Source organism: Pollachius pollachius, assembly GCF_949987615.1.
Source record: "Pollachius pollachius genome assembly, chromosome: 8".
In the NCBI taxonomy this organism is placed as follows: domain Eukaryota; kingdom Metazoa; phylum Chordata; class Actinopteri; order Gadiformes; family Gadidae; genus Pollachius; species Pollachius pollachius.
This window is the reverse complement of record NC_136941.1, coordinates 2,514,709-2,526,058: the sequence shown is the minus strand read 5'-3', so window position 1 is coordinate 2,526,058 and position 11,350 is coordinate 2,514,709. Positions and strand designations below refer to the sequence as shown.

The 11,350-nt window shown below is 45.9% G+C and overlaps 2 protein-coding genes across 2 annotated transcripts in view; both read left to right on the top strand.

The window, feature by feature from the left end:
• The window catches only part of vstm2la (V-set and transmembrane domain containing 2 like a), a gene marked incomplete at both ends in the record, with an annotated part of 16,669 nt that extends 14,088 nt beyond the window's left edge, over positions 1-2,581 (top strand). The window contains 5 exons of the mRNA XM_079742290.1: positions 652-821; positions 1,089-1,133; positions 1,685-1,884; positions 2,165-2,333; positions 2,432-2,581. Of these exons, the coding sequence (XP_079598416.1) occupies positions 652-821; positions 1,089-1,133; positions 1,685-1,884; positions 2,165-2,333; positions 2,432-2,581 (734 nt within the window). The remainder of the gene's footprint in view (positions 1-651; positions 822-1,088; positions 1,134-1,684; positions 1,885-2,164; positions 2,334-2,431) is intronic.
• Positions 2,582-6,060: 3,479 nt separating this feature from the next.
• LOC307079621 (CD209 antigen-like protein D) lies at positions 6,061-6,858 on the top strand (the record flags this gene model as incomplete). The annotated part of the gene is made up of 1 exon (XM_079742063.1): positions 6,061-6,858. The coding sequence occupies exon 1, from the start codon at positions 6,067-6,069 to the stop codon at positions 6,856-6,858; it is 792 nt and encodes a 263-aa protein (XP_079598189.1). The 5' UTR covers positions 6,061-6,066.
• Positions 6,859-11,350: the final 4,492 nt, after the last annotated feature.

Sequence of the window (11,350 nt, the reverse complement as noted above, 5' to 3'; positions counted from 1 at the left end):
GGGAGGAGCCGGGGGTCGAACGGGCGACCTTCCGGTTACCAGCCAACTCGCTCCCCCTCCTGAGCCACAGGCCCCCTATATTTCAAAAGGTTTGTCATCCCAAGGGCGTGTCTATCCCCCCAGACATGAGCCGCCTGCCTCTGATCAGGGAGGGGTGATGGGGTCGAAACAAAGTATGTGGAAGCAGACTCATGTCTGGGGTCGGGGGGGGGGGGGCAGGAGCCTGAGTCCTCATGTAGGGCTGGGCGATTAGTAGAATTTTGATCGCGATTTCGGTTTTAGCGTCAATCGATCACAAAACTGATCTTGTCGAGTTTTCGATTTTATTTTCTTCTTTTCATTTAATGTTTTAGAGGAAGAGCAGAAAAGCTGGATACATACCTGCACGCTATTTTAGATTTGAACATTTTTCTTTTCGACCATTTTGTGTAATTTTTTTAAGGCGAAATTTCAAAGTACTCAGGCACAAAGTGTTTTTTGGGAGAGACATGCTGAATGAATACAACATGTTTTCAAACTCAAAGAAATAATCGTTTGAATAATCGTTATAATAATGATTTCAATATTGACCAAAAGAATTGTGATTATGATTATGATAATGATGGCCCTATCCTCCTCATGCCTCTGTCCCCCCCTCCCCCACCCCTCCAGCCATGTTCACGGAGGTGCCCCGTGACGTGCGGGCCCTCGGGGGCCAAGACGTGGAGATGGCCTGCTCCTTCAGAGGGGCCGGGACCCCCTCCTACTCCCTGGAGATCCAGTGGTGGTACATCAGGAACCGCCCTGATTGGACGGACAGCCAGCCGTGGTCGACCAATGAGGTGAGGCCTGTAGGGAGGCCGGAACAGAACACGTGTATAGAAGTCAAAACGTAAGCTCAAGGTTTAGAATTAAAATGTTCACGTGTTGGCTTAGGTCTGCATACGCAGGTACTCATATTTGACTATTTCGAATCTAATTATATTTTAATGCTAAATTAAATCGACCTTTTTAAACCTTTTAAAGAAACGTATGTTATGTCAGGTCTAATCTGTCCCACCTCCTAAATGTGACTGAGTCTGATATTCCTGTGCTTTCCGTCCGTCCAGGTTTCTCCAGGAGAGGGACTGCCCAAGGAAGCCACCAAGATAAGCGTGAGTGGATGGTCTCTGGCGCCCTGTGATCCCCTCCAGGACGCTGGGTCCCAGGGTCACACGTTAAACACGCGTATATTTCTACGTTTGATACGCGACTCTATGCTGAACTGCATAAGCATCGCATTAACGCTGCCAGGGTTAGGGGTTCGATTCACACTGGAGCTCTGGTATTGTAAGACGCTTTGCCAAAAAGCGTCTACCACGTGGCCTTCATCATCGTCGTCCTCATGTACTCAATACTTACTTACTAGTATTTGTATCCTTGCATCTCGATATATTTTAATCTCTCTTTCTCTCTCTCCCTCTCTCTTCTCCCTCTCTCTCTCTCTCTCTCTCTCTCTCATATCTCTCTCTCTCCTATCTCTCTCTCTCTCTCTCTCTCTCTCTCTCTCTCTCTCTCTCTCTCTCTCTCTCTCTCTCTCTCTCTCTCTCTCTCATCTCTCTCTCTCCTATCTCTCTCTCTCTCTCTCTCCCCCTCTCTTTCTCTCTCTCTCCCCCTCTCTCTCTCTCTCTCTCTCTCTCTCTCTCTCTCTCTCTCTCTGCACCAGGTGGTGAAGGTCGCCGGTAGCAACATCTCCCACAAGCTCCGCCTCTCGTCGGTGCGGCCGCGGGATGAGGGGACGTACGAGTGCCGCGTCATCGACTTCAGCGACGCGGCCGGCGCGCGCCACCACCGCGCCCGGGCCTACCTGCAGGTGGCGCCACAGGGCCACGCCCGCCACCGCCCCGGCGACCACGACGCCGGCGGGCACCATGGCAACGACATTGAGGCCACGAGGGAGGGAGTGGCTGGAGGAGGAGGAGATGGAGGAGGAGGAGGTGGAGGAGAAGGTGGTGGAGGAGATGGAGGAGGAGGTGGAGGAGGAGGTGGAGGAGGAGGAGGAGGAGGAGGAGGATATGGAGGAGGAGGTGGAGGAGGTGGAGGAGGAGGTGGAGGAGGAGGAGGAGGAGATGGAGGAGGAGGAGTCGAGATCTTCGAGGACTCGCATGGCGCCAGCGTGACGGGCCCGCCCACGGGGAACCGACAGAACGCCGGCCGCCAGCAGGGGCACGGGACGCAGCCGTCCAATCACGGACAAGGTCACCATGCGGGGGACAAAGGTCACGCCCAGGGACTGGGCCACCGGGACCAGGACCAGGACAATGGTCACCACGACCAGCGTGCCCAGGATCATGGTCCCCATAGCCAGGACCAGGGTCACCAAGACCAGGGACCCCACGCCCACGCCCAGGGACCCCACGCCCACGCCCAGGGACCCCACGCCCACGCCCAGGGACCCCACGCCCACGCCCAGGGACCCCACGCCCACGCCCAGGGACCCCACGCCCAGGGACCCCAGGCCCGGCCCCAGCAGCAGAGTCAGCCGGACGGCGAGCCGGGCGCGGGGCCCGGGGGGCGGGACTTCCTGAGGGACTGCCTCAACGAGCCGCGCTGCGTACCCTAGGCGGCGGTCGGTCGGTCCCACCCGACGACGCTGCCTGTACATACCCATCCTCCGGTCTTAAATCCACATGTATGAAGATATAGCTGAACTGAGGCTCGAGGCTGCCGGGTGCAGGCCCGCAGACCCCCTCCTGGAACCCCCCGGCGCCATCCCCAGACCCTCGCCGGACCGGACCCTTAGTTAAAGGTTGTATCAGCGGTTCAAGGCCGAAACATAAATGATCAGATTCGTCTGATCTTTCCTCACGATCCGCTGGCTGCACGCCCAACAAACAGGCCGTGAAAAAAAACGAGTCTCTGTAGGCAACCTACGCTCTGAGATCGCTCACAGACACACATGGTACTACCAGGCACTCAAAACCAAAATAAACAGCGTTCCAACAAATCAGAGACAAGGGAAAGGTGTTTTTTTGCGCTGCGTTCATGACAGTTCTTACTTGATGCACGAGACAAGGAAGGGAGGGGCGAGCTGGCTCTGTTTGCTTGGGATCTCGCTTCAAATACCGACAGAAGACACGCGACCCAACATCGCTGATACAACCTTTAAAACGTCCCATTTTAGCCGCTCTGTTGAGGGGGCGGAGCTCTGCCCCCTCTTCCTGCTCCTGCTGCTCATCAGACCCAGAACAGAACAGAACAGAGACACAGAACAGAACAGAACAGAAAAGAGACACAGAACAGAACAGAGACACAGAACAGAACAGAACAGAACAGAACAGAGACACAGAACAGAACAGAACAGAAAAGAGTCACAGAACAGAACAGAGACACAGAACAGAACAGAACAGAGACACAGAACAGAACAGAGACACAGAACAGAAAAGAGACACAGAACAGAACAGAGACACAGAACAGAACAGAACAGAGACACAGAACAGAACAGAGACACAGAACAGAAAAGAACAGAACAGAACAGAGCAGAGTTGCAGAACAGAACAGAACAAAACAGAACAAAACAGAACAGGGACACAGAACAGAACAGAGACACAGAGCAGAACAGAACATATCAGAACAGAACAGGGACACAGAACAGAACAGAGACACAGAACAGAACAGAACAGAACAGAGACAAAGAGCAGAAGAGAACATATCAGAACAGAACAGCGCCAAAGGGGATTCAGAAGAGAGTGTGGCTGCGTTGGGGGCACCCTGGAGAGGTTCTGTCGGAGCAGCGACGGGGTCCGTCCGGGCCTTTCGTCCGGGCCTTTCATCCCGCCTCTCATGCCTCTCATGCCTCTCATGCGTCTCATGCGTCTCATGCGTCGGCTGCGTTCACGGCTCGCTTTGTACGTCCAGACCCATGTCAAAGTCAACGGGAGCCAATCAGCCGTGCGTCTGTATTACAAAGGGACATCTGAAACTCTGACGGATGTCTCTCGTGTTCGGGCCCATCATGCATTGCGTTGCCCCAGATCCTTACCCTATCGTTCCAGGCTGGATCGTAACCGCGCGGCTGACACTGTGAACCGATGCCTACGGAATAAAACAACCATTTTGAATGTTGTACTTCCACTTTACCATTCTTACACCAGAGTCACAACCAAGAAGCGTTAACATTTCTAATGCATCATGGGTAAAAAAAAAGTCTAAAGAAACTTTTTTCCCATTATTCCCTTTGTTAATTTCAAATGATTGATACGATGCGGTTGATTGGTCCCCGCTCTTGGACTCCGCCCGAATCTTTTAACCTCCCCGTGGAACTTCCTCTAGACTAGGATGTGGTATTTAAAGGTTCAGGAAGTACCTTCTGGGCTGATACCTTTAAAGTATTGGAAATACTTAGTTGACTAAAGAGTTCCAAAAACAGACAAACAATTTCTAATACCACAGTTTCACTACTCTTTCCCCATTCTTTATCAAAGAAATCTCGCACCCATGGGTCTCTCATGCGCATGTGTAGATAACTGTACAAAATGTTATATATATATAGTGCATCTGCAATTCTTCATTTGCTTCTATGTTATATCTTGATACATTTTCTTAAGACAATGAGCCTTGAGTGGAACCATTTCATGTGATACACTTGGAAATAATTGTTTGAAAGAGAAAATCCTTCCTCCTCTGCAAAAGTTTCCTCTGATACAACCACACAATGAAACTCTGGGCCTATTCCATACCCAGAGCACCAGGACATGTTTTATAAGGTGTAGGAGTGTCCGTATACCAAGACCATTGTGTAAGGCAAGGATGACCTGCAGCGCAATTAAGAAATTCAGCAAGTGCATAGATAACGATTTTTACAATTGGGTGGAACATTGTTGGCAAAACATTGCTAGATTGGTACCATGGTTCGCAATCAATAACTCTAGGCAATTATTTGTTGCCCTGATTCCCATTTGTTGTCATATCCACAGCTAAACCAACAACCACACGGCTGCTGTTATTGTGCACAATAACCACGGCCTGAAGGAAAAAAAGGAATAACCACTGGGGTACAGAGGGTTGTCTGAATCATTTCTGTTGTATTTTGTAAAAAGATCACTGTAAAAAACGATGTATAATACCTCCAGAATGTTTGGTCTCACTCTTAACGTACGGCTTTGTGAAATCACTAATAAATTGTATATTAAATAATTTAAAATCATCTTATAAACCCTTTTGTCTATGTTAATCTGAATCCTCATCAATGAGCATGTCTCTGTGTTTCAGGTTGTTGATTAGGACTGTAGCTATTTTTATTATGGACATTTGACAAACTTTTAAGATAAGGGAAGATAAGATACATATTGCTTGATCAGTCTGGATCTGGAGAAAGCCATTGACCATGTGGGTGTGTTGTTCTGTACTAAGTAGTCCTGGCGATAAGGGAGGGTGTTATATCTATAATAGGGCACTAGCATAAGTTAACATGAATGGTATGTCCATGTGTGAGACTGGGTTGGCTGTCCCATACAAGTAAGAGGGGCCTTGGTTCATTGGATAAGCGCTGTGATTTGCTGCAAGGTGTTCCTTAAAAGGAGATGACATGAATACTTCTCTGGTCACAGCAGGAGCTGTACATAGATGCTGCTCTTGTTATTATTATTTTTTCCAATGTTCCACAGTTGCCCTCGGTGTTAGAGGCTGAGGTTAGGAGGTAAAGAGTTAGGACAGTCATTGGCTGGTTTTCAGTTGCTGCAAACCGCACTAGTTCTCTATCTAGGGCTGCCCTTGTCCCCTCAAAGGTGTCAAGATGATGTGTTTAAAGTGAGTGTAAAAGAAAAACAAGACTCTGTGAAAAAACAAGCAGCACCAAGAGGAACTGTGGAAACTAAAACAACAGAATGACATATATGAACAGATCCTGTAGTGAAGAATGTATGCATGTTATGACACCCAGTCTCTATAAGTGGAAGTGGAACGTAACATTGGATTGAAAGACTTCCTGTTTGATTAAAGTTGCTCTTAAGACTTTGACATGCTGTCATACAAAACACACAGAAGGGCCAAGCACCCAGAGGGGTAAGAGGATAAGATTAACTCTCTGAAAAAACTTTAGACCAGAACATGGCTGAGGCAATTCACGCAATGCCCAACATGATGACCAAGGCCAGGTATTCACAAGGAGAGAGAGAGGAGAGGATAGTGGACATCTACGCTAACATTGAGAGCCTCAGAGATCCACAGCAGGACTCTGTGGGGACAGAGGAGTCCTCCAAGTCTCTGGGAACAGGAAGGAGTCAGCGGCCGGACGCTGTGAGCCCTCCTTGTTGTCCGGTCAGGGCTGTGGTGGTGCTTCTGGGCCTGCTGTCTGTTGTTCTGCTGGCTGGACTGCTTGGGTTGGCAGTGAAATACAAGACCGACATGGAGAAGACTGCAATGGAGAAGCATGTAAGCATGGACAGAGACAAGCAACTTCTCCTAACGCTGAAGAATTTGATGGAGCAGAGAGACGCACTAATTTGTCAACAGTGCTGTCCAAATGGTCGGGATAAATTTGGTTGTAAATGTTACTTTTTTTCCAAAACGTGGCTATCCTGGAATAAGAGCAGGGAGTTCTGTGTTTCCCACGGAGCAGATCTGGTGGTGGTGGACAGTGAAGAGGAGATGGACTTCATCAGCAGGTACAACGTGTACTTCTGGCTCGGAGCGACAGATGAGGCCGGTGAAGGGATGTGGAGATGGGTTGATGGGACCGTCCTGTCACTGGATAACCCCTCCTGGAGCAGAGGGGGACCTGTTGGTGGTGAGGCCAAGAACTGCTTAGGGAGGGCCTACGAGCTGAACCAATTCAAATGGACAGATGAGAGCTGTGATACCATAACCTTGGGGCTTTGTGAACAAAATGTAATAAAATGATTGACGAAAACATTTCTTTATTACTATTTTTTACATCTTAATGGCAACCGTCCTGTCACTGGATAACCCCTCCTGGAGAAGAGGGGGACCTGATGGTGGTGAGGACAGGAACTGCTTAGGGTTGGTGTGGGAGCAGAACCAATATAAATGGGGAGATAAGAGCTGTGACCACAATTACAAGGGGATTTGTGAACAACAAAAAATATGTATAAAATGATAGATGAAAACATTTCTTTGTGACTATTTTTTACATCTTAATACTAACAGTTAAAGTTACTTAAAGTTAGCGAGGGTCTTGGGGAAGAATCAAGATAAATGGGCATCTGAGAGCTATGAAGAACAGAACAGGGTTCTTTGTGAAAAGAAAATAATAAAATGATTGTTGAAAACATTTCTTTGTGCCTATTTTGTACATGTACCTCTTTACTACTTTGCTATTTTGTTTCATACTCTTTGGGTTCCTTCATTGGATAAGAGCTGTGATTGGCCGCAAGGTGTTCCTTAAAAGGAGATGACATGAATACTTGACTTTTTGTTTGTCCCCTCAATGGTGTGAAGATCACCCTTCAGAAAAGGAAATGGACATTTGTAACTGATGTGTTTAAAGTGAGTTTAAAAAAACACAAGCGCTCTGTGAAAAAAAAAAGGTGAGAAACTCGTCTCAACACTATTCACAATAGTCACGACTATGGAACCACGTACCGAGTCCATGATTGTATGGTGTCTGGTGAGGACCCCACTGTGCGTGGCGAGAGTAGGACACCTCGCGGCCGCAGCAGCTCTGCCGCATGGCAGTTTGCCCTGAACTTTTCATATATATATATTTTAATCATTGGTTCCAAACATTGTATTATATCTCACACGAAACAAATTGTATATTGAACCCTAATTTGAAATCTTGTAACCTTCTATATTAATTTTAAACATTTATCATTAGCATAGGCCTATGGCAAAAATGTGTATTCAAAAAAGGTCTTCTTGTTGTATTTTTTGATCGCTTTGAAGTAAGTTGAATAAGCTGTTAATTGCTGATATGACCCTAAGTGATGCAGCAAACATACCACTGACCCACAGGGGTCTCTATAAGCAGAAGTGGAAAGTATCATCTGGTCAAGTACTTCCTCTTTGATCACAGTAGGTTTTAAGACTTTAAAAATGGACAGAAAGGCCAACCACTCGTAGGAGTAGGAGATTGGATAAACTCTGTGAAACACTTTACAGCAGAATATGGCTGAGGTTATTCACACCAGACCCAACATGATAACCGACGTCAGGAATACCAAGGGAGTGAGAGAGGAGAGGACAGAAGACATCTTGGTTAGTCCTGAGAGCCTCAGAGATCAGGACTATGTGGGGACAGAGCACTCCTCTAAGTCTCTGAGAACAGGCACACTGGCCAGAAACTGTGATTCCTACCAACGGTGTGAAGATCACCCTTCAGAAAATGAAAGACATTTATGTATCGTACTTTTTTTATATTGGAATGTATCTTGACTTTGGTACCATGTCACTTTAAATTTTCTACTTGTTCTACGGTGTTCAGATAAAACAGTAGACTTGTGTCCTGGTGTCTGAATAGGCTTGTACGGCTTCACTCTTTTGTTTGACTTTTTGACTGTTTTAGCGGCTCCATGAGAATGATTTCACAAGCTGTACAAGTCTGACCCCTAGTGGTCAAACAAGACTTTATCGCTTCAGAAATGCGAGAAGCTCAGCTTTGCGTAACTAAAGGAATACTTTTGAAGGTACACACATGCATTCGCACATATTCAGAGTAAATTGCGTTGAATTTGAGATTTCTTTTATTTTTCCAAAGGGTCAAAATATATTGAACATTAAAAAAAAAGAAGTAAATATACTACGGCTATAATCCTATATAACGTGATGAATCCGTAAATCAAGCGTCTTTTCTCTGTAGTGAATTTGGTCCTTTTTAAAATATTTTATTATTTGGACTTAGTTTGGACTGGTCTCTTTGAACTGATACCTAATTTACTTTTGGGAGTGATGAATAAAACAATTATGTTTCAAATCAAGCAATGTTTCATCCGCAACATTTCTTACTCCAGTATTTGCTGGAGTAAGAAAATGCTTTTCCCTTTTCACCAAAAATGTATAACAGCTTTTGAATGTATGTTCCATGCTTATTCACAATCTTAAAACATTAAGATGTTAGTTTTTAATTCACTGTTTGTCCTCTTCAGACAGAGGAAAAAGTTCTGCTATTGAACTCATTCCTCAGTAAATTAGGAGACTTTGTGGTATGGTAACACATCATTGATATCCAGGTCGGAAAGATCACTACATTGTGTGTCGAGGTCACATGCTGTTATCTGTTGACTGCTGATTGGTTGATTGAACAGCTACCCATTTGCTGGTCTGTAGGCGCGTTCATGGTCCTGCTGGTAATGTGATGCCTCCTCAGTGATGACGCTTACTCTAACGCATGTTACCGACAGCGACCGTTCATGTGCACTGCGTTGGGAATCTAAAAGTTCTTCATAGCAGGTTTTTTTTATCCGATAAAAACAGAACTAAACAGAACTTAGTAGGACCAGTTTCAAGTTTGAACGCCTTTATTTCCTTGTAGCCTACACCTGCTATCCTTTTGCTTTTATTTATGAGAACTAAATTGTATTGCCACTGTATGGAAGGCTTCACTTGGCCTTACCTAGAGCTGGTTTAACAGTACACAACTTTAAAAACTGAGCAAAGTCGATGCCAACAGACGGTTACAACATCAACGTCATGATGTGTCTTCACGAGAACATTCCGACGTCGCGAAAATGTCTTCCCCATTATTCCCAGCGATGTGAACCTGCGATGTGTGTACTGCAAGATGCTACTGAATGACGCACATCAGAGAGGCATTATGGCACGTTCAGATCGCTGGGAATTATGGGGAAAACATTTTTGCGACGTCGGAAAGTTCTCGTGAACGACACCTCATGATGCTCTGATGATACTACTTCCGTTTGGCCACTGGGGCTAGATTTTGATAAGAGTTTCCCAGTTGGTGACGTATTGTTAACTAAGGACGCGCATGAACATGGCGGAACATGAAAGCTTTGTTAATATTAAACAATTACCGCGCCTTTAAAGAGTCTAGTGGGGCAACAGCGGTCCCACTAGACTCCACAGCCCAAGTGAAATTGAGCACCGCTTTTCTGTGTGTGTGTGTGTGTGTGTGTAGGTGTTACGTGGCAACATAATCATTGGCACACTTAAAAGTAAATAAATATAGATAAATAAATAAATATTGTTTTTTATTTTATTATTATTATTAAAAAATGTCACCGCACAATACGGCAGCATAATTATTACTACCGATTTTTTTTGCACTTTATTCTGTTTTGGGCATTTCCTCCCAGCGCAAATATGATTAAACGAGTTATTCAAAGCAGTTATCTGAAATGGGATTAATTGAGGAGAAAATATTTAAAATATTGTTGCAAGTTGCCTGTATGCATCGCCTTCACATGGTTTTGCAAAGCTGTACATGTCTTAAAGATATTGATGTGGATGGTTCCCACATTCTCAATTATTCTTGTTTTTTACATTTCTCACAGTGCAAATATGTTTTTGAATGAGTTTCTGAAAGGGTTAGGTAGCAAATAAAACAACAAAAAAAACATTTAAAATGTTGAAGTAGGATTGTGGACTATATGGAAATAATACAATTCCAGGTCTTCTGGAAATGTTTTTGGTCGCTGTGTCATAATTGAGCTTAATATTTAATATATTGTTGCTTAAGGCACAACAATAGGCTTGATTGACTGGGCGGAGCTAAGGCTGCCTGAGCTACCATGTGCATTTAAAGGCTAAGTGTTAGCAGCGTCAGCTTTAGCGCCAGGACCCAGCAAACGAAGACCCGGGAAACAAAGACCAAGGGAGTGGGAGTGGGAGTCCCTCGAGGAAGACCTTAGAGGCCACTGTATAGTAGCTATGTGTCGTAATTCAATTATCGTTACAATCTCTACTCATAGACGACGCCGCAATAGATCCTCTGCTCGGCGTCGCAACCCATCCAATCTATGCCATTTACCCACCCTCGCCATCACTGACCTTGAAGTGATGGGAGGACTCTGGAATTGCCAGTCAGCGGTCAAAAAGGCAGACTCTATTTCGGCCTACGCGTCCCTCAATACCCTCCATTTCCTGGCCCTGACAGAGACCTTGATCACTCCAGAGAACTCTGCCACTCCTGCTGCCCTTTCCACTGTTTACTCTTTCTCACACACCTCTAGACCTTCGGGGCGAGGAGGAGGGACCGGACTCCTCATCTCTCCGTTGTGGACCTATCAGGTCCTTCCACTAGAACACTTGGCCAGATCTGCATTTGAACTCCACGCTGTCACTGTCACCCTTCCTATTAATCACTTCATTGTGGTAATCTACCGTCCCCCTGGTCCCCTTCGTGACTTCAATGACGAAATGGATGCCCTTCTCAGCTGCTTTCCTGAAAATGGCACACCACTTGTTATACTTGGCG